Source organism: Ascaphus truei, chromosome 5 (assembly GCF_040206685.1).
Source record: "Ascaphus truei isolate aAscTru1 chromosome 5, aAscTru1.hap1, whole genome shotgun sequence".
In the NCBI taxonomy this organism is placed as follows: domain Eukaryota; kingdom Metazoa; phylum Chordata; class Amphibia; order Anura; family Ascaphidae; genus Ascaphus; species Ascaphus truei.
The window spans coordinates 292,543,773-292,567,911 of record NC_134487.1 but is presented as its reverse complement, the minus strand read 5'-3'; the positions used below and the strand labels follow the sequence as shown (position 1 = coordinate 292,567,911).

Below are 24,139 nucleotides of genomic sequence, written 5' to 3'. Positions count from 1 at the left end.
GTCAGACTAATTAAGCAGCCTAAACATAGGTTTGCCAGGTATATGGCTGGTGACGTTCATTCACCCTGTCACAGCTGGGATCCCTCAGAGGTGGAGGCGCGGCACGCAAGGAGAAAGAGCTCACCCCAGGCTCCCAGAGGCGGAGGCTTAGGCCTTCTGTGAGCAAACAGGTACAGCAGCACGCGTAGTTGCCCGCGTATTTCCCTTCATAGGGAAAGGGAGCTACACTAGTTTTTAAATACTTGGGCATATGGTTTGACTCCCATTTAACATTCGGGATGCACATAGATACCCTGTCATCCAAAACCTATGCCCAACTAGGTGTACTTTACAAGAACAAATCCTCCCTAAGTCTGCAGGTCAGAAAGCGTATCACGCAACAGATGCTAATGCCGATTATGGACTATGGGGACATAGTATACGTCTCGGCACCCCAAACTCACCTTAGCAAACTTGATACCCTCTACAATTCAATATTCCGTTTTGTTCTCCAATGCAACTACAACACACATCACTGCGATATGCTCAAAGAACTAGATTGGATATCACTTGAGTCTAGGCGCAAAGTTAATCTTTCCTGTCTTGCCTTCAAATACTTTCTGGGCAAGCTACCCGCCTATCTGAACAAGCTCCTCACCCCTACCACATGCAGCACTTATCATCTGAGATCTGACTCCAAAAGACTGTTCATGGTCCCAAGACTCAACAAAGTATCCGTCCGCTCCTCCGCTTACCGTGCACCCCAAAACTGGAACAACCTACCGGAGACTCTCACAGCCGCCACCGGTCTAAGTTCTTTCAAAACTAAGGCTGTCTCACATTTTAATCTGGTCTGTAACTGTTACATACGCCTATAATATATATGATCTTTAACTGTGCATGCTATGTCTTGAATATAATGTATAACCCTGTTCACTTACGTAACTGTATTTGTAACCATGTATTATTTGTCATCAAAGCTCTGTGCCCAGGACATACTTGAAAACGAGCGGTAACTCTCAATGTATTACTTCCTGGTACAACATTTTATAAATGAATAATAAATAAATCACAACTGTCACCTTGAAATGTGTGCCACCAACAAAGATCAAGAGAAGTATTATCGCTAGGTCCCTTGTCTCCGTTTACTGAGAACAATATGTAATTAACACACACAAATCTATTGTAGCAAAATGTGTCCGAAAATGTAATCACTCTTCAAAACGTGCAAAGTTTAATTGGAGCCCAAAAAACAAAAATTATTCAATTTTAGATTTATTATTCAATAATAGTACATTGCTTGGTTTACAGAAAAAAAGAATGTTGCAAGAAACATACAGTACAATATGTAGACTGTTTCATCAAAATAATGGTATAAACAAACAGTAACATACATTACCGCACATGTTAAGTTCTCAAAGGGTCTTGAGGTGATGCATTGACAATCCCTTGGTTGAAATCTAATTTCATATCCCAAATACATAATGTAGTTTTTATCCTAAAAGTCCCTGCATTGGAAACTGGATAAACCTACCTTCTGGGTGTGTCCTTACCCCCCTCCCCTCATCAATCTTCAGTGACACCTTTATGGCTTGGGGGCGGGGGGTTGGGAAATGTTTTCCTTCTGAATCAAAAGTTGCCTGAATATAGAAAATACCTCCTAACTTCATCCCCGTAGCTCCTAGATTATTGTAACCTGTATCAATGTGTTTGGCTGATCGAAATGTACGTTTACAGATCTACTGTGATATGGTTAATGCTAAGTTTGAGAGATAAACAAATATCTGGCCTTTGCCCTCACAATAGTGGATTGTCTGGCATCAGTTAATTTGTCTGGTCGCAAATGTTACAAAGATATATTTGTAATTCTTGTGAATAATGTCAGATCCCCGATATTTCATATATATAGCAAATTTACACAGAGATGGACTGACCTCCTGGCTACACCCTCTGCCATTCTCCAGACCCTTGAGGAATTCCTTTTTAAATTATATTAAAAGGGCTTTTGCATTTTTCTACTGTCAGAAAGAGTTGTGATTCCAGGTTTCAATCACCCCACTTTCCAAAACAGACTGGTGACCCAGATAACCTGAAATTCATTACCCATGGAGACTGTGATGGCAGATACAATAGATTTGTTCAAAAAAAGGTTGGACAAGTTTTTGATGGGAAAGGTATACAGGGATATACCAAATAAGTATACATGAGAAGGATGTTGATCCAGGGATTAATCCGATTGCCAATTCTTGGAGCCAAGAAGGAATTAATTTTTCCCCTTAATGGGGTTTTTTGTTTGCCTTCCTCTGGATCAATAAGTAAGTATAGATATAGGATAAAGTATCTGTTGTCTAAATTTAGCATAGGTTGAACTTGATGGACGTACGTCTTTTTTCAACCTCATCTTCTATGTAACTATGTAACTATGTAACCTCACTTCTAGACAAACACAGGCCAGGTCGTTGACCCCAATAAAAAACAATACATGTATTTTTAAGGTGTAACTGAAGCAAACAGTCTGTGTGCCAGATTATTAAAAAATATTTTCTGACCTTATCTTGACACTTTGTATCAACTTTTGACTGAGGAGGATGTGGAAAGCTTTTTTTTTTCAAACGCGTGTGCTTTGTTATGATCACTTCTTGCCATTTCTGCAAAAATGATCTCGCATGTGTGATAAGTGCAGACTTGTCTGTTAACCTTTCAGTACTAGGTTTGCATGATTATACCTAGATTATGTCCAATATCAATGTCCAGGCACAAATTTATACCACAGGTTTCTTCAGTGATTCTCAAACCGTTCCTCAGGACCTTGAGCTAGACCAGGTTTGTGAGGCAACCACCCTCATTTTATTTACATACACACGTGTGTGTGTTTTATATATCATCATCTTCAGCCCTGATCTATCCACTGCTGGATGAAGCCTCCCCAATGATCTCACTGGTACTGCGGTTGCAGCCTCTCTTCTCCAAGTTGCTCCAACAAATTTTCTTATTTTATTCTCCCATCTTCGTCGTCATCTTGGTCTTTTGATATCCCTTGGAATCCAGTCGAATACTATCCCAGTCCAACAATAGTTATTTCTTCCGATATATCTGGCCCTTTGCCATTTTAATTTCTTAACTTTTGTGATGATGCAGACTATTGTTTTTTTTTTTGTTTTGTTTTTTTTCCCCAAACCCATTCATTCTTTTTCCTGTCTCTTTTTGTAATACCCAGCATGCATCTCTCCATACTTCTTTGAGTAGTCTGAAGCTCCTAAATTGTCATCGCATTTAGGGTCCACGTTTCACATCCGGCAGTGAGCACGGGCAGAATACACTAGTCGGACACTTTACTTTTAAGGCACAGTGAAAGGTTCCCTTGAAATATTGTCTTGTTTCTTCCAAATTCGCCCAATCACATCTTCATTCTCCTATTGATTTAATTTGAAAGGTTTCCAGCTATAGATACTTGCTGGCCAATGTAGACTTCCTGTAGTCTTCGATTTTCTAGTTTTATTCTATTTATTTTAATCTTTGTAAAGATGACACAACCAAGACCTATGCCAAACTAGGGGTACTTTACAGGAACAAATCCTCCCTAAGTCCCCTGGTCAGAAAGCGTATTGCACAGCAGATGCTAATGCCAATTATTGACTATGGAGACATAGTATATGGCTCGGCACCTCAAACCCACCTTAGTAAACTTGACACCCTCTACAATTCAATTTGTCGTTTTGTTCTCCAATGCAACTACAACACACATCACTGCGAAATGCTCAAAGAACTAGATTGGTCGGGGGGACTTCCGGTGACGTCACCCGGTATGGACGGGTAAAAGAGGAGCTCCAGAGACCCGCGAGTTAAACAACGCAAAAACCTGCACTTTCCCCCAAAATCACCGGCCAATACTTGCCCACACAGAAAGGTGAACAGAAGGGCAATGTCAAAGACAAAAAACCGGGCAATCAAGGAGTTACCAGGTAATTCTCGCCACCTCAACGGGCTAAAGAGAGCACGATGGAGCCCCAAGATGGCGACGCACCGCATGGCGCCACGCTGCAATCAGGGAAGAAAGCCCAGTCGAAAGAGCGCCCCTCAGAAAGCCCTGAACACCCCATAACCCGTACATACTTAGAGGAACTGCTGGCAGCAATGTCAGCAACACTTCAATCCTCCTTCCAAACAGAACTCAGGACCGCAGTGAGCGACATAAGCAAAGAAATCTCAGGGCTCACCGAAAAAACAACCACCCTAGAGAACAAACTCACCGAATCACTACAAAAACAGAGTGAAGCGGAGGAAGAGATTGGCCGCCTGGGAGATCACCCTCCTGAAAGAAGGAATGGAGGAGCAAGAAAACCGAGACCGGCGCCAAAACATCCGCGTTCGGAACGTTCCTGAGTCAGTCACACAAGAACAACTCCGGCCATACCTCCTGGAGCTCTTTACCTCGGTGTGCGGGGAGCTGGAGGAAAAGGAGGTCGAGATGAACAGGGCTCACCGTGCCCTAGGACCTAAGTCTGACGACCCAAGGCGGAGAAGGGACATCATAATAAAAATGCACAAATACACAACGAAGGAAAAGATCATCACGGCCTGTCGAGACCTGGGCGAAATAAACTTTCAAAATGAAACTCTCCAAGTCTATAACGATCTCTCAAAAGCAACAAGAGACCGCAGACAAGAGCTGAAACCACTAACCAGCCTGCTCCGTGAGAAAGGAAACAATACAGATGGGGATTCCCTTTCAGACTCACGGTCAACAAAAATGGAAAGTTCCTATCCATGAGATATCCTGTGGACATGGCCCCCTTCGCAAAAGCACTGAGTCTAACCCCACCACAAGCGTGGTCAGCGACCCACTCGACCGCCGAGGAAGCCTCAGGAGACCCCCCTTGAGCCTCCAAGAGGATTGCGGCCCTTCACCCCAGAGACAAATGACAACCGCCGCGGCACCCAGACAAACATCCCCACACGGACCTAGAAGAAGGAAGGCGCCTCCACTTACCCTAAAGGACCCCTCATCTGACCGAAGCCCCACCGGTGAGTGAGCCGCCGACCTTCCCGGGACGCTGACTCAGGACATCGCTCTCCACGTGGAATCACGAGTCACCTACTCCCGCGATGGCTCCAAAGAGACCTCGTCCGCCACCCGAAGGACCGAGCACCCGCCCGGCTCAGCACCAGTGGAGGAGACATCCCGCGCTGCAAGATCGCTGACCTCCCTACTCCAGAACCGGAGAGGAGACTCGACTCCGGCCTTGAGTCCATCCGCCCCGTCCTTCCGTTTTTCGGTTGCACCACTGGTGTGGACTCCCGCCCCCCCCCCTCCCCCCGGGTATCCCAGATCCCCGAAGCGAGCACTCGACCCATGGGAGGGGGGGGGGGGGAGACGGAGACTCACGGTTTTTTACCAGCGCCCAGCCTGCCCGTTAACGAGCCACCGGACCCAGAGTCACAGGGAACTTGCCGACTCTTAAGACCACTGATAACTGTGGCCCCGGTCGCTGAGCCACCCGCTACCACGGAGGGCCGGGTCGGTCTAGGTGACTCAAATTATAAGTTAAAGTTGATGTTCCGGAATGTGTACGTAGAATGTTAAGCTGTTATACGTTAAATGCTGTCTCGTTTCCCCCCCCCCCCCAACTTAGACACGCACCCTCCCATCCCCCCATCCCAACCCCCTGCGCCCCCCGCCTCCCCACACACACACCCCCCAACCCTCCCTTACCCTCACCCTCTACCATGCACTCCCCCCTCCCCATAACCTGAGATCAGTGCGCAAAGGGACTGATAAAGATGCGCCCCCCCCTCTCCCCCCCTCCCTCCCCCTCTCCCTCCCCCTCCCTCCCCTCACCCCCCTCCCCTCAAACCCCCCCTCCCTCCCCCCTCCCCTCCCCCCTCCTCCCTCCTCCCCCTCCAACCTCCCCCCTCACCCCCCTCACCCCCCTCCCTTCCCCCCTTCCTTCTTCCCCCCCCTCCCTTCTCCTCCCCCCCTCTCATGTCCTCCCCCCCCCTTCCCCAACCTACCCCTTCCCACTCCACCCTTTTCCCTCTCACACCCGTGTTAGCAATCTTGCCCATAATCCCATCTATATACTTGAAAACGAGAGGTAACTCTCAATGTATTACTTCCTGGTAAAATATTTTATAAATAAATAAATTAATTAATGAGGAAAACACTCAGATGAAGCAAGTGTACAAGAGAAGGTTGAAGTTATTTTCCCTGGTTGCTAAATTGATTATAATATATTAACAGCACAGAGCTGCACACTATATATATGAAAAAAGGATTTGAAATGTTTGAAGTGTTTTAAATATGACTGTGACCCCTTCACCCTCTCCCTCTCCTCCCCCCCTCATTCCCCCCCCCCCTCTCCCTCCCCTCTCATTCCCCAAAACCCCCCTCCTCCCACCTCTCCCTCCCCTCCCTCCAACCTCCCCTCTCCCTCTCCCCCCCCCTCACCCCCTCCCCCCTCTCTCATTTCCTCCCCCCCCCTCCCCAACCTACCCCTTCACACTCCACCCCCCCCCCTCCCCTCTCACACCCCTATTAGCAATCCTACCCACAACCTATATACTAAACTAATGGGAAAAACTCTCAGAGGAAGCAAGTGTACAAGAGAAACTTGAAGCTAGTTTCCCTGGTTACTAAACTGGTTACAACATACTAACAGAGCAGAGCTGCACATTATATCTATCACAAAGGGTTTGAAGTGTTTGAAGTGTTTGAGTCAAGACTGTGGCCTCCCTACCCTTCCTCCCCTCCCCCAACCTATCCCCCCCCCCCCCACCCTTCCCCTTCACAACAAACCAGTCTGTAATCCCACCTACATATTACATTAGTGGGAAAAGCACTCAAACGAAGCCAGTACACAAGGAAGGCTGAGACATTTACCCTGGACGCTAATTGGTTAACACACACCAACAGGGCAGAGCTGCATATAATAAGTATGACAAAAGGTCTGCAATGTCTGAAATTATGGAAATGTGACTGTGGCCCCCTCCCCCCCTCCCCTCCCTCCTCCCTTCCCCTCCCTCCTCCCTTCCCCCTCCCTCCCTCCCCCCCGCCTCCCCCCCCCTCACCCCCCACCCCTTCTCCACGCCCCTACTACCAGGGCTGGCCATACAGGTTACCGCCTGACATATCAGCGGAAAAGGCACCTAGATGAACCTGCTATGCAGAAAAACTGCTGAAAACTCCCTCTGGCCATCAAAATGCCTGAAATTCACCAAGGGTACAAAAGCCAACACAAATGTATATCCCAAGACTTAAAGTGGGACTCGGACCGCCTTACACCAATTCATAAAAATCCGAAATTCCCACCTGGCTGTGAGCCCAGACAATTTGATCAATTCAAAGCAAAAAATATTAGAACGGTTGCCGACCTCTTGAGTCTTGGGGAGTTCCTGAGTTATCAAAATTTACAAACCAAATATGAAATAGTAGAGCTGAATGTTTTCAAGTACCTACAAATTCGACACTTTGTTCAAACATTATCCCCAACGTTGGAATTTCCCCCTCTCACTGGTTTCGAGCAGCTCTGTAGAGAAACGGGCCACCAGAAAGGTCTCATAACACAAATCTGCGCAGAATTGGAGAGGGCCGTAGAAGCCCCCACACACGACTATATGCTGCATTGGGCAGCAGAATTGAACATAGTTATAGACCGAGAGGACTGGGAAAGTATTTGGGAAAAATCTGCAGGAACTTCCATATGTACCACAATCAAAGAAAATATATATAAAATACTGTTTCGCTGGTATCTTACCCCAGTTAGAATAAATCAAATCTACTCCCTGGCGTCCGATTTAAGCTGGAGAGGCTGCGGTCAAAAGGGGGACATGGCCCATATTTGGTGGACATGTCCGGAAATTCAGAAATACTGGGAAAATATACAAAAATTAATTGAAGAGGTCACAGACCTCACAATCCCTATTGACCCGTTGACCTACCTGCTGGCCAAGCCCTTAGAAACCTTGGACCGACCAACAGGCAAATTAATCTCCTTCATTCTCACAGCGGCTAGATGTGCGGTGGCGGCCGCCTGGAAGAAGGTGTCTCCCCCCTCTAAACAAAAGGTAAAAAATAGGGTGCAAGAGGTGATGAACATGGAGAAATTGTCAGCTTTTCTGAAGAGATCCACTGACTCCTTTAATAAGACATGGGACCCATGGCTGACCCAAATTGCATCCCAACGTCATCAAACCACATAAAAGGAGAAAAGAATAAAAATAGCCTAGAGGCTTTAGCGATAGAGACTGAGGATACTTTTTGCCTGAACCTGTCCTGAACCGTTCAAGAGTTGCTGTTCAAAGCTTTGGTGACATGGTGTCTCTTCGTCATACTCCCTTGCTGATCCTTATCTTGCTTGTATCTTCATGTAATCTAATAGTGTGCTAATAGGGGATTATCTTGCTGGCTACGCCAAATGTGCTGATGGGTTGCTTCTCTTGACGACTTCGCCAAATTTGCTGACAGGAAATACTTATTCAAAATGTACTGATAGAAATGCTTATTCGGATTGTCGATATCACTTTGAAAGGAAAGGTGGTGACGTTGTGGATGGGAGGTACATAAACCCTGCATTTGCAAACTATACCTATCCCTACTAAGGGTTAAAGGCCAGGGAAGGTTTTGCAAAGGAAGCCAGGTGCAGATCACCTGGCCTTTATTAACAAAGTGTAATAAAGGGCAGGCTAGATCAGTTCTCCCTTTCCCCTTCATTCCAGCTAAGAGAGCTGGATGCTACAGACAGACAGTGGCCTGCATCAGGTTTGCTTTATGATATTTGTTTTATTGTTTGTTAAGTGGGAAAGCCACCCAAAGATAGCTTGAGAATTGCTGTCTAGTTAATGGTCAGTTAGATCTAGGATTTATTTTGATTCTTTTTGTTTGCCTTTATTTTATCTGCTGGAGTGACAAAGGAAATAAAGCCTTTAAACCAGAGCTGGATGGTCCTGTGACTGTGCTTACCCTAAAAGACAGTGGGTTTTTAAGGTTCCCAGACAAGAGCCCTTCAGACAAAGGGTATTTTGTCACATCACCCACGAGTACACACCAATTGTTAGTCAAATATTGTTTACTGAAATACTTGGCTTCGGGTCACAGGATACCACATGCACGGTTTTACCTGGGGAACCCCCACACCTCTGCTCAGGTGCTTGGCAGTTAGAGTTACTTTTCCTGCAATCGCGTATTCTCGGCGGCCTCACTGTTAGCCTTGTCCCGGGATGAGGTTCTGCCCACTTGCCCTCCTGCTCCAAAGACAAAGTTTAAATACCCTTACCTCAGAGAAGGGGGGGGGGGGCAGGGGAATCTCCATCATTGCATGCTTCTGTCATAGCAACTAGAGACTTGTTCACTTAACCACATAACCCTTCTACAGTTATTAATATCTTTATACATTTAGGCTCAATGCCACATAATGCGCATTTCATATTTTTTTCATTCTTACATTTATACAACTGTCAGTTTTTGTGACTTCTGTCAGGGCTGGATTAAGGGGCAGGCTGACCAGGCAGATGTCGAGTGCACCAACCAAAAAGGGGGCGTGCATGCGCTCCGACCCCAGCACCTTCTTTTTATGTCCGAGTCCTGCGCAGCCTTGTCAGTGTCAAAGGAGATTTAAAGATTGCGCGTTGGAGTGGCGGACGTGTGTGGAACTGTGAGCGGCAGCAGCAAGGGACTTTGACGGGGGTGCTCGGCCACGTGGGACCTGACGTGCGCTGCCGCTCCATCAATGTTCCGTGTGGCCGAGCGCCCTCGTCATTGTCAATGTCCCTTAATGCTGCTGCCGCTCCAAGTCCCATGCTTGCCGCTCTGACGTGCCATCTTTAAATGTCCCTCGACGTTGGCGAGGCTGCATAGGATTCGGACATTTAAAGATGGCGCCAGGGTCGGAGCAGTAAAAAGTAAAGAACGGTGCACCTGTTTGCAGCCTCCTTGTTAAGTGTCCCAACGTCTCGTGGCAACACGTTTCCATGACAATGGGACGTCATATGGTATCGCGTTGCCACGTTATGTCATGGCGTCATTTGATGCTGCGGCGCTGCAGGAGGAAGGGCGATTTTTTTTGGACTGCCTGGGGCGCAGTATTGTCTCAGTTCGGCATGGACTTCTGTGTGTAACAGGTTTCTAGCTCACCCTCCATTTTCACAGACGAAAGCATTAGGAACCAGGAGTGTGCTTCTGTGCACGCTTTGTTCTGTATTACACAAATCCAGTGGAGCGGTAGGATTAGGATAGAAAGAGGGAAGGCCCTTTTTATACCTCACAATCGCAAAGCACCTGGTGTTCTTAGCATAAAATAAGATCACAATTCCTTCTTTAAAGCTGCACTTTTTTTTTTTCATTCAATATGTGCATCAATACAATCTACACATTGGCAAGCTAAGTTGCTGATTGATCCGTAATCCTGTAATCGATGGCTGAAATTCGCTTGGGGTTCACTAAATGCATCTTGGGTAATTTTCTGCTGCACTGAGAGCCAAAGTTCTGTAAGGAAGATACTGTGACCAGGCAGGCACTAGATTCAATTGGTTCACTGCTAGAGAGGGCGGGGCTCAAAAAGGTGATGCTGTTTCAGAAGGGGATGTGACTTTCAAAATGTCTTTAAAATAGTTTATTTTTAATTTTTTTTCAATGCTGCAAGTATTTTCTCATAGTAAAGAATTGATTTATTAAAAAAAAAAAAAAAAAAAAACACACCTGTAGGATATTGTTTGAACTGCAGCTTTTAAATCAAATTTTTTTTTTTTTTTTTAGCAACGCATTACAATTTATTAATATCTTAATTTTCTGCTAACATAAACACATTTTTCTTTGCATACACATTCATGGTCTACGGTATATGTACCAGTCTTGACCACATCACAGATGGCCTTCTATGAACACTGTGGTTAGCTATTTTGCAAGCTTCTATAGATAAGTCATTATGCATGCAGTGGCAGTTTTTATATTGCTAATTTCCTTACCCATAGTATCTATGATAAACTGTATCTTTTATTCTTCAATAATAAATTAAAAGTTAGAACAATATCCATTAATTACGGTAAATGATTAGAAAACGATATTAGTGAAGCCTTATCCTAATTAATAATACAGTAAAACCTTATTCTACATGTATCAGTAAAACCTTATTTTAGTTGTTGTAATATATGGTTAGTGAAAACCTTGTTATGTACGTGTTATTCGTTGGATCAGGGCAGCACAAACTTTTCCTGCTGCACCCCCCTATCTAGCTTGCCCCGGTAGAATATTTGGTTAGTGAAAACATTGTTATATGTATGCGTTATTCGCTGGAGAATGCTTTTATGTTCTGTGGGACAAGTGTTCACACTGACTAATTTTTTCACACAACCCCGTTAGCTGATATAAACAGGACTTAGCATCACAAAGTCTTTAAGAACAGGTTTTTTCTTTGATCTTATACACTGAGCATTTTTCAGCCTGTTGGGTAAGAGGGACTTGTTCAATGAGAATTTCGCCAACCTAATAGAACCATTTGCTGAAACATATTGCGTACATCCTGTTGATTGACTACATACCACACTATAGTGTGTTTTTGTTTTCTGGTCCACTTTTTTACGAGAGTGTGTCTGTTGTTTATTGCATTAGGATACACACACGTTTAATGGCAGATTCAATCCTATATAAGACTGCTTGCATTTTTTGCATTTATAACTGTGTGTTCCTTTTCACTAGTTGATTTTAAGATTAGGAGGATCGAAGTGTGAGGGAGTTGGGAAGTACTGTAGTCCCACTTTGTGGGAATGGGCCTGTATAAAAGGGATTCATAACCCCAAAACTTTGCCCTATACATCTTCCTGCACAAACGTCCTTCCCCATCAGGGGTTTCCTTACCCTACCCTCACTTTGCTAGTGATATCACAACCCCCACCTATCCTCACTACCCCTCCTCCCCTTTCTGTATCTACCCATTACCTATATTTTGAATTGGCATATTGTTGTAGCGTGTGTTCGATGGATACCATATATTTCTAAGCTTTATTAGCTTTCTTGTCTTCATTTGGAGTGCTGGGAACACCTGGTGTGTTCGTTAAGTATTTTCTCATAGTACAGAACTGATTTATTTTAAAAAAACACACCTGTAGGATATTGTAGCAACGCTGTTGCAGGGTACACGCAACTACACACGCGGGGTCTCTTGACAAGGCTTATTTATTTAGCCTTAACAAAATACAGCACACAAAACAAAATAGCTTCTCTTCAGCAGACAAAACAAAATAGCTTATCTTCAGCATGGCAAACAAAGCAGTTTCTCTTCAGCATGGCAAACAAAGCAGTTTCTCTTCAGCATGGCAAACAAAGCAATTTCTCTTCAGTATGCAGGACACAACAGTTCATAAAAACCATGTACTTTGCAAACACACCTTATATTAGTAATCTCTTCAGTAACTCACTCCTGTCTCCTGACCAGCTAGGCTGCCTATGTGTACAGCCTGGGGTTTTTAAGACACTTTGATTAGGCAGCTGGGATCCAACTAATTGTCATGAGCTTCCCAGCTAAGTTAACCTCATCACTGCTGTACTGCAGACTAAATATATGTCTGCCAGGCATATAGCTGGTGGCTTTTATTTACCCTGTCACAAACGCATTACAATTTTTTAATATCTTAATGTTCTGTTAACATAAACACATTTTTCTTTGCTTACACTTTCATGGTCTACGGTATTTGTACCAGTCTTGACCACATCACAGATGGCCTTCTATGAACACTGCGGTTAGCTATTTTGCAAGCTTCTACAGAGAAGTCATTATGCATGCAGTGGCAGTTTTTATATTGCTAATTTCCTTACCCATAGTATCTATGATAAACTGTATCTTTTATTCTTCAATAATAAATTAAAAGCTAGTACAAATCCATTAATTACGGTAAATGATTAGAAACCGATATTAGTGAAGCTTTATCCTAACTAATAATAAAACCTTATTCTACATGTATCAGTAAAACCTTATTTTAGTTGTTGTAATATATGGTTAGTGAAAACCTTGTTATGTACGTGTTATTCGTTGGATCAGGGGAGCGCAAACTGTTCCTGCTGCACCCCCCTATCTAGCTTGCCCCGGCAAGGCGCCCCCCACCTTACATCCGCATCAAATGGAGCTGCGGGGTCATGTCGCGTGACCCGAGGCATCATTTGACGCGTGTCACGTCGCATAGCCCCGTGGCATCATTTGCCGCGTGTGACGTCACATGGCCCCGCGGCGTCATTTGATGGCGCGTCACACAACCGGCTGAAACAAGGTAAGTGGAGTGTTGCAGGGGCCTCACGCGATCCCTGGCATTAAATGCATTGGAGAAGAGCGTGGGGCCTCTGCAACTGCCCGCGTCCCCCCCAGAAGAATCTCCCACCCCCCTGGGGGGCGCGCCCCCCAGTTTGCTCACTGATGCGTTGGATAATGCTTTTCATGTGTTCTGTGGCACTAGAGTTCACACTGACTAATTTTGGGAGTGCATAGGGATTTTCGGCTCTTACAATCTACTTTTGGTAGATTTTCATCCTTAATTGTATATTTTTAGGCATTTCGATAACCTCAAAATCTTCAGTTTATATTTGAATATGCTTTGCCAACTTCCCTAATTGCAGACCATGTGACCATATGTAGAAAATATAGAAAGTTCCTTAGCACACTCGCAGGATGTCTAATTTAAGAAGTGGCGGTCTGTCTGGTTTCCCTTGCAACATTGTTGGTGTCGACCACCATGTAAAATCGGAGGTGGGAAAAACACGGCTGCAAACAGGGCAATGTTACCACAATTCGGATGGATCCGTAAATTATGTATATGTCTGTGCAGGGACATAAAATACATAACACAACGTTTCGGGGAGTACAGGTACACCTGAAGGTGAAGGAATTAAAATGACAGTGGGCCGGACATATCCAAGAAGAAATGGCCATCGTTGGAGAAAGATAGTACTCTACTGGATTCCATAGGAAATGAAAAGACGATCACTAAAAGTAAGATATCTCGCAACGCAGTACCTGGAACATTATTGGGGAGGCCTTCATCCAGCCGTGGATTGACAAGGGATGAAGATGATGATGAGGGAAAGTGGGGCACACCAGGTCTTGTTATAAAAATGTAAAAGGTTACATTTGGCGTCAAATGGCGCCGCGTTGCCAGGGCAACGGGGAAGCTACGTGGCATCACGGGACGCCCGTTGCCATGACAAGATGCTTCGTGACGCCTTGGAGCCATAAGTCACCCCGTTGTCATGGCAACTTGACGCTGCGTGACACCACTTAGCGTCCTATTGTCAGGGCAACGCGGCACCATGTGACGTCGCTCGGCCATATTGACGGGTTGGAGCATCCCCCCCAAAACCGCCATACAACCGCCACAATTACGCTGCCACCATCACGATCCATTTAAGGACTTAAAACCTAAGGAGTCCTCAGTCCCGCTTTCTGTTAGAAAATGATACAAATTAAACCAAAATACTATTTAGCCAAGGGCCATCTCTTCCAAAGGTAATGAGCTCTAATTGAACCTAAGGAGTCTACTTACTGCATTTTAGATGTAATATTACAGAAGCGCTTGTTACAGAACAATTATTATAAAATGGCAAACAGTACATAAGGGGCAGACCGTTTATACAATAAAGAGTAACACAGAAAAACTATACATTCCCAGCAAGTCCTGTCATGGGTTCCTCAAGGGAAGGGGTCCTGAGGTAGAGGATGTGAGACCCCCACACACACCCAGTGTTACCCCTAGTTGAGTCTGATATGCAAGGAATGTATATAAGGACATTTGGAGCTTGCTCACCCAAATAACAATAACACATACAGTATTTGGGTATCTGTACTCTCTCACTGTCATTCTAATATAAGCAGTTTGTTCCTGAGAGAACCAAATGCCTGAGCTTTCATGTTTTTTTACCACTTAAGTCATGGAACATAGCTTTTTATGACACTGGGAAACACACTAAAAAGTGATTTTAGCAAGAAGTGTAACCTCTTTGCTGCAATACTGCACACACATTGTAACTCGCATATGGCTTTATCGTGACACACATGATCACAATGAAATGGCAATTTATATGTGGCCAAGCACTGCCATCTACAGCACTTATTCCCTCACCTGCTGTCTCTGTAAGTTTCCTATCATACCACTTAGATTGTAAGCTCTTCGGGGCAGGGATTTCCTTTCCTATTGTCTGATTTTGCTGCGCTTATTGTATTATTATAACTCCCCGTGCTGTATTCTTTGTGAAGCGCTGAGTACACTTTTGGCGCTATATAAAGACATACAATACATGTATAGATCATACATCTAAAATGACATATACCATCTGGCCTAAATTAGTGGGAATAGGGATCAAAGGTCAATAACTACTAATGGGGTCAGAAACAAGAGTAGTGGTCTTGTTTCTTATAATCTTATTTCTTATGTAATAGATATCCTGGGACAGCTGGTCCAAAGCTGAAATACTTTTACCATCTAGTCTTCTGAGAAAATAAAGCGTGGCTGTTTTAACCTATTCAGACCCTGAAAAGAACATAGCTGACAGATACAGTTTTTAACCTTACATTAACCATGAAAAGGGGGGCAACCCCTTTTATTTAACAATTAATAGTGTTCCTTTTGGTACTGCCTGATCCTCCAGTGTCACTGTTATCAACTGTATATGATATAATAAAGATGCTTGGTACTACTGTACATGCATCAAATGCCGGTACGGGTTATCAGGTTATATACTGACATTGGAGTTTGATTAAATCCTATATGTTGCACTTAACGGCCGGTCCGAGACATTTTGCCGTGACCAAATCTCCGCTGATGTTTAGCCGCCACTTACCTCGCCACCGTGACATCTCTCTGCCAGCTGCTTCTCCACCAAGGTAAGCCCCTAACCTTGCCCTAAAAACCCCTAATCTTAACTAATACGGATGCTACCCCTACCCATAAAACCTTAACCCCTTACCCATAAACCTTAACTCCTTTACCCTAAGCCCCTTACCCTAAAAACTTTAACCCTTTACCCTAATCCCCTACCCCCAAAATCTAACCCCTTACCCTAAAACCCCTGTCCCCTACCCTAATTGCTTAAACCCTTTAAATTAACTTACCTTATTGGCGAAGCGGTCGGCGGCTGAGTGTCCCTCGGGGGTTAAACGCCAGCAGAGACTTGGATGTGACGAGACGGCCGCGACCAAATGTCCGATTCTGGTAAACTGCTTCCCATTATGGAACCTGGGAAGGTAGTGTGCGCTCCCTGCTATATACACGAGGGGTGTGCACTGGGACGCTTGTTAGCACGCCCATTGTCTAATGGGCAGCCAGGTTGGATCAGCCGGTAAAATGGCAGGGAAGGTGTTAACTTGTAAATAATAAGGCGTTATATTGCTGAGCGCTTTCAATTTCTTTGCAGTTTCAGTGCATGTTGGTATGTAAATATTGCACCTGAGGAAGGGAGATCCCCGAAACGTTGGGCATTTGCAACCTGCAAATAAACAACTTTATTACACTGTCTGGTGTCAGACTTTATTAGAACAGTGCGGCTAGCAGATATCCTGTTGCATGTTTGTATGCGGCACGGACCCTGTGAGTGTGCGGCACGGCCCCTGTGAGTGTGCGGCACGGCCCCTGTGAGTGTGCGGCACGGCCCCTGTGAGTGTGCGGCACGGCCCCTGTGAGTGTGCGGCACGGCCCCTGTGAGTGTGCGGCACGGCCCCTGTGAGTGTGCGGCACGGCCCCTGTGAGTGTGCGGCACGGCCCCTGTGAGTGTGCGGCACGGCCCCTGTGAGTGTGCGGCACGGCCCCTGTGAGTGTGCGGCAGGGCCCCTGTGAGTATGCAGCACGGCCCATGTGAGTATGTGGCACGGCCCCTGTGAGTATGCGGCACGGACCCTGTGAGTATGCGGCACGGCCCCTGTGAGTGTGCGGCACGGCCCCTGTGAGTGTGCGGCACGGCCCCTGCGAGTATGCAGCACGGCCCATGTGAGTATGCGGCACGGCCCCTGTGAGTATGCGGCACGGCCCCTGTGAGTATGCGGCACGGCCCCTGTGAGTATGCGGCACGGCCCCTGTGAGTGTGCGGCACGGCCCCTGTGAGTGTGCGGCACGGCCCCTGTGAGTGTGCGGCACGGCCCCTGTGAGTATGCGGCACGGCCCCTGTGAGTGTGCGGCACGGCCCCTGTGAGTATGCGGCACGGCCCCTGTGAGTATGCGGCACGGCCCCTGTGAGTGTGCGGCACGGCCCCTGCGAGTATGCGGCACGGCCCCTGTGAGTATGCGGCACGGCCCCTGTGAGTATGCGGCACGGCCCCTGTGAGTATGCGGCACGGCCCCTGTGAGTATGCGGCACGGCCCCTGTGAGTATGCGGCACGGCCCCTGTGAGTATGCGGCACGGCCCCTGTGAGTGTGCGGCACGGCCCCTGTGAGTGTGCGGCACGGCCCCTGTGAGTGTGCGGCACGGCCCCTGTGAGTATGCGGCACGGCCCATGTGAGTATGCGGCACGGCCCCTGTGAGTATGCGGCACGGCCCCTGTGAGTATGCGGCACGGCCCCTGTGAGTATGCGGCACGGCCCCTGTGAGTGTGCGGCACGGCCCCTGTGAGTGTGCGGCACGGCCCCTGTGAGTGTGCGGCACGGCCCCTGTGAGTGTGCGGCACGGCCCCTGTGAGTGTGCGGCACGGCCCCTGTGAGTATGCGGCACGGCCCCTGTGAGTGTGCGGCACGGCCCCTGTGAGTGTGCGGCACGGCCCCTGCGAGTATGCGGCACGGCCCATGTGAGTATGCGGCACGGCCCCTGTGAGTATGCGGCACGGCCCATGTGAGTATGCGGCACGGCCCCTGTGAGTATGCGGCACGGCCCCTGTGAGTATGCGGCACGGCCCCTGTGAGTATGCGGCACGGCCCCTGTGAGTGTGCGGCACGGCCCCTGTGAGTGTGCGGCACGGCCCCTGTGAGTGTGCGGCACGGCCCCTGTGAGTGTGCGGCACGGCCCCTGTGAGTGTGCGGCACGGCCCCTGTGAGTATGCGGCACGGCCCCTGTGAGTGCGGCACGGCCCCTGTGAGTGTGCGGCACGGCCCCTGCGAGTATGCGGCACGGCCCATGTGAGTATGCGGCACGGCCCCTGTGAGTATGCGGCACGGCCCCTGTGAGTATGCGGCACGGCCCCTGTGAGTATGCGGCACGGCCCCTGTGAGTGTGCGGCACGGCCCCTGTGAGTATGCGGCACGGCCCCTGTGAGTGTGCGGCACGGCCCCTGTGAGTATGCGGCACGGCCCCTGTGAGTATGCGGCACGGCCCCTGTGAGTGTGCGGCACGGCCTCTGTGACTGCGGCACGGCCTCTGTGAGTGCGGCACGGCCTCTGTGAGTGTGCAGCACGGCCCCTGTGAGTGTGCGGCACGGCCTCTGTGAGTATGCGGCACGGCCTCTGTGAGTATGCGGCACGGCCCCTGTGAGTGTGCGGCACGGCCTCTGTGAGTGTGCGGCACGGCCCCTGTGAGTGTGCGGCACGGCCCCTGTGAGTGTGCGGCACGGCCCCTGTGAGTGTGCGGCACGGCCCCTGTGAGTGTGCGGCACGGCCCCTGTGAGTCTGCGGCACGGCCCCTGTGAGTGTGCGGCACGGCCCCTGCGAGTATGCGGCACGGCCCCTGCGAGTATGCGGCACGGCCCCTGCGAGTATGCGGCACGGCCCCTGCGAGTGCGGCACGGCCCCTGTGAGTGTGCGGCACGGCCCCTGTGAGTGTGCGGCACGACCCCTGTGAGTGTGCGGCACGGCCCCTGCGAGTATGCGGCACGGCCCCTGTGAGTGTGCGGCACGGCCCCTGTGAGTATGCGGCACGGCCCCTGTGAGTGCAGCACGGCCCCTGTGAGTATGCGGCACGGCCCCTGTGAGTGTGCGGCACGGCCCCTGTGAGTGCAGCACGGCCCCTGTGAGTATGCGGCACGGCCCCTGTGAGTGCGGCACGGCCCCTGTGAGTATGCAGTACGGCCCCTGTGAGTGTGCGGCACGGCCCCTGTGAGTGCGGCACGGCCCCTGTGAGTGTGCGGCACGGCCCCTGTGAGTATGTGGCACGGCCCCTGTGAGTGCAGCACGGCCTCTGTGAGTATACGGCACGGCCCCTGTGAGTGTGCGGCACGGCCCCTGTGAGTGCAGCACGGCCCCTGTGAGTATGCGGCACGTCCCCTGTGAGTATGCGGCACGGCCCCTGTGAGTATGCGGCACGGCCCCTGTGAGTATGCGGCACGGCCCCTGTGAGTATGCGGCACGGCTCCTGTGAGTGCAGCACGGCCCCTGTGAGTATGCGGCACGGCCCCTGTGAGTATGCGGCACGGCCCCTGTGAGTATGCGGCGCGGCCTCTGTGAGTGCAGCACGGCCCCTGTGAGTATGCAGCACGGCCCCTGTGAGTGCAGCACGGCCCCTGTGAGTATGCGGCACGGCCCCTGTGAGTATGCGGCACGGCCCCTGTGAGTATGCGGCACGGCCCCTGTGAGTATGCGGCACGGCCCCTGTGAGTGCAGCACGGCCCCTGTGAGTATGCGGCACGGCCCCTGTGAGTGCAGCACGGCCCCTGTGAGTATGCGGCACGGCCCCTGTGAGTGTGCGGCACGGCCCCTGTGAGTGCAGCACGGCCCCTGTGAGTATGCGGCACGGCCCCTGTGAGTGCGGCACGGCCCCTGTGAGTATGCAGTACGGCCCCTGTGAGTGTGCGGCACGGCCCCTGTGAGTGCGGCACGGCCTCTGTGAGTATACGGCACGGCCCCTGTGAGTGTGCGGCACGGCCCCTGTGAGTGCAGCACGGCCCCTGTGAGTATGCGGCACGGCCCCTGTGAGTATGCGGCACGGCCCCTGTGAGTATGCGGCACGGCCCCTGTGAGTATGCGGCACGGCCCCTGTGAGTATGCGGCACGGCTCCTGTGAGTGCAGCACGGCCCCTGTGAGTATGCGGCACGGCCCCTGTGAGTATGCGGCACGGCCCCTGTGAGTATGCGGCGCGGCCTCTGTGAGTGCAGCACGGCCCCTGTGAGTATGCGGCACGGCCCCTGTGAGTATGCGGCACGGCCCCTGTGAGTGCAGCACGGCCCCTGTGAGTGCAGCACGGCCCCTGTGAGTATGCGGCACGGCCCCTGTGAGTATGCGGCACGGCCCCTGTGAGTATGCGGCACGGCCCCTGTGAGTATGCGGCACGGCCCCTGTGAGTGCAGCACGGCCCCTGTGAGTATGCGGCACGGCCCCTGTGAGTATGCGGCACGGCTCCTATGAGTGCAGCACGGCCCCTGTGAGTATGCGGCACGGCCCCTGTGAGTATGCGGCACGGCCCCTGTGAGTATGCGGCGCGGCCTCTGTGAGTGCAGCACGGCCCCTGTGAGTATGCGGCACGGCCCCTGTGAGTGCAGCACGGCCCCTGTGAGTATGCGGCACGGCCCCTGTGAGTATGCGGCACGGCCCCTGTGAGTATGCGGCACGGCCCCTGTGAGTATGCGGCACGGCCCCTGTGAGTGCAGCACGGCCCCTGTGAGTATGCGGCACGGCCCCTGTGAGTGCAGCACGGCCCCTGTGAGTATGCGGCACGGCCCCTGTGAGTGTGCGGCACGGCCCCTGTGAGTGCAGCACGGCCCCTGTGAGTATGCGGCACGGCCCCTGTGAGTGCGGCACGGCCCCTGTGAGTATGCAGTACGGCCCCTGTGAGTGTGCGGCACGGCCCCTGTGAGTGCGGCACGGCCTCTGTGAGTATACGGCACGGCCCCTGTGAGTGTGCGGCACGGCCCCTGTGAGTGCAGCACGGCCCCTGTGAGTATGCGGCACGGCCCCTGTGAGTATGCGGCACGGCCCCTGTGAGTATGCGGCACGGCCCCTGTGAGTATGCGGCACGGCCCCTGTGAGTATGCGGCACGGCTCCTGTGAGTGCAGCACGGCCCCTGTGAGTATGCGGCACGGCCCCTGTGAGTATGCGGCACGGCCCCTGTGAGTATGCGGCACGGCCCCTGTGAGTGCAACACGGCCCCTGTGAGTATGCGGCACGGCCCCTGTGAGTATGCGGCACGGCCCCTGTGAGTATGCGGCACGGCTCCTGTGAGTATGCGGTACGGCCTCTGAGTGTGCGGCACGGCCCCTGTGAGTGTGCGGCACGGCCCCTGTGAGTGTGCGGCACGGCCCCTGTGAGTATGCGGCACGGCCCCTGTGAGTATGCGGCACGGCCCCTGTGAGTGTGCGGCACGGCCCCTGTGAGTGTGCGGCACGGCCCCTGTGAGTGTGCGGCACGGCCCCTGTGAGTGTGCGGCACGGCCCCTGTGAGTGCGGTACGGCCCCTGTGCGTTCTGCTTTAAGCCAAGAATTTTGGGGACTGGCATTTTGCATTTTTTTTTTTAAACTAATATTTTAACCCTTTAATTGCCAGAGGCAGTGTAAAAGCTGTGGCAGGCAGGACGTTTAGCGGGTCTCGGTGCCGGGGGAGCGCCCGGCGCCTCTTACCTGCTCCGGCATCTCCTCATCTCAGCGGCGTCGTATGATGTACTGTAGCAGCGTGGCATTGTCATGGCAGCGTGACGTTGCAGAGATGAGGCGATGCTGGAGAGGAGAAGCCGGATGGAAGGTAAGAGATACTTACTGTGGCTCCGCGCTCTACCCTGGCAATCAGTTTAACTGTTGGGAAGAGCGCGGGGCATCTGTAAGCGCAGGGCTCCGTGCGGTGGCACCGCCATCAAGCTGGCCCTGCCTGTCAGGGAAAAGGTTAATACTGTGTAATGAATTAATTTTCGCAGAGGCTAGGTTAAGATTACATTGTTACTCCCAAACACATAAAGCAAATTCATCTTATTGCTGTGAGGTCCTGCAAAGTAATGGTATACGACCAATAAGTGTTGTTTTTCTTTCCCGTTAGGCATCAAAGTGGTGGCCCTGTCGTGCTCATACCTCATTGAAGTGTCTTTGAAAAGATGCTGCAATTTAACAGATGAAGGAATCCTCCCTTTTGCCCTAAACTGCCCCTTCTGCAGATTGTTAATTTGAGTGGCTGCTCTGGGATCACGGATATGTCTCTTCAGGCTTTGGGGCAGAATTGCACGTTTCTTCACAGTGTGGACTTTTCGGCTACAAAGGTAAGGTCCCAGACTGAATATGCAATGTACAGGTCAACAGTCGTGTATGCCATTCTAACATTTAAAGTAAAATAACGTGACAATCTGACAGACGGGGTTAATATCTCTTGAGTATGCTGCAAAGCTATGTATTTCGGACTCCTCTGTTGGTGAAGGGGTTAACACTAACGCATTTGGAAGAAACAAGGCAATCTATCGAGGGAACCTTCCACTGGGCATCAAGGAAAGTTTTCACCAGTTTATTCTGCCCGTGCTTACACGTGGATGTGAGACTTGGACCCTAAAGGCGATGATAATTCGGAAACTATGAAGCTCAAAGAAGTATGGAGAGATGCATGCTGGGTATTACCCGAAGAGGCGGGAAACAGAATGAATTGGGTTTGAAACTAAACAAAAGTCCTATGACATCATCACAATGGGGTAGAAATGAAAATGGCAGCGGGCCCAACATATCGCAAGAAGAAATTACCATCGTTGGATAAAGATAGTACTCAACTGGATTCCAAGGGAGCTTAAAAAAAAACAAGACCAAAGGTAAGATGGGAGGACACAATAAAAAAAATTTGATGGAGTAACATGGAGAAGAGACTGCAATCGCAGTACTGGAAGATCTTTGGGGAGGCTTCATTCAGCAGTGGATCGACAGAAGATGATAATACATACACACAAGCAGTGTGTACTGTAGGATACTCACAAATACAACAGTCCTAGTGCTGGGGAGCACAACAGATCGTGGTTAAAATGTAGATAAAGAGAGCTGGCACGCGGAGATCTTGAAAAACTTTATTCAGGGTATTCAATATTTAGGGTATGTCATTTGACACCTGAGACGTGTGGAGACGCCAAAGCTTTTATTATCAAATATTTCAATAAAACGAGCCAGAACTCCAAGGTCTTTGCAGAAGTTCAACTCCAATTTAAATGAAATTGAGTTTGAATTTCTGTAAGGACCAGCTAGCTTCATCTACACATTATCTTATACTATATTAGTGAAAGCACTGTATGCCTGGATGTACGGTGTCCCTAGAGGAAATCTCATTGGTCCCTTGGGCCGCCCGCCCCCGCACACCTCTCATTGGCCTGAGGCGGAGTGATAGGCCACACACACACACACACACACACACACACACACACACACACAACACAGCAGCTCTATACACACACACACACACCACAGCAGCTCTACACACACACACACACACACCCCTCTGTCCGCCCCCCCCCCCCCCATCTTGTGCGCCGCCTTGCACTGGCTCCGGACGGGAAGCGCGGCCCTCCTACCCCAGCCGCTCCCTTACCTCCCCGGCGCTACCTCCCGCTCAGGTAAGTGACTGCGCGTCCTGCCTCAGCTTATGGCGCCAGTAACTCTCCGCGCAGCCTCGCGCCTCAGGCCCACACAGGGCGCTTCCTGCCGCCGCCTGCACGCCTCACTCAGCCGGACGGCATACCGGGGGACCAAGCGGGCGCCGGGGGGGGGGAGCGCGAGTCTCAGGCCCACACAGGGCGCTTCCTGCCACCGCCTGCACGCCTCACTCAGCCGGACGGCACATCGGGGGACCAAGCGGGTGCCGGGGGGGGGGAGCGCGAGTCACGGGGAACGGGGGGGGGGCGAGCCGCGAGTCACAGGGAACGGGGGGGGGGAGTCACGGGGAACGGGGGGGGGGGCACCAGCCGAACCAGCAGGGGGACGGACGCACGGAGGGGGGGAGGACATGCACATACATAAATTATGACAATACATATGCCCACTGCTCTCCTCCCCCCCCCACTCCCCTTTCCCCCCCCCCACTCCCCTTTCCCCCCCCCCCCACCCCCCTTTCCCCCCCCCCACTCCCCTTTCCCCCCCCCCCCACTCCCCTTTCCCCCCCCCCCCCCCTCCCACTCCCCTTTCCCCCCCCACTCCCCTTTCCCCCCCCACTCCCCTTTCCCCCCCAACTCCCCTTCCCCCCCCACTCCCCTTTCCCCCCCCCCCACTCCTCTTTCCCCCCCCCCCACTCCTCTTTCCCCCCCCCCACTCCCCTTTCCCCCCCCCCTCCCCTTTCCCCCCCCCCTCCCCTTTCCCCCCCCCTCCTCTTTCCCCCCCCCACTCCC

The 24,139-nt window shown here is 50.7% G+C and overlaps 1 protein-coding gene across 1 annotated transcript in view; it reads left to right on the top strand.

Annotated features, from left to right (window-relative positions):
• The window catches only part of AMN1 (antagonist of mitotic exit network 1 homolog), a 93,269-nt gene that overhangs the window by 15,277 nt on the left and 53,853 nt on the right, over positions 1–24,139 (top strand). The window contains 2 exon segments of the mRNA XM_075602683.1: positions 21,832–21,933; positions 21,936–22,048. Coding sequence (XP_075458798.1) covers positions 21,832–21,933; positions 21,936–22,048 — 215 coding nt within the window.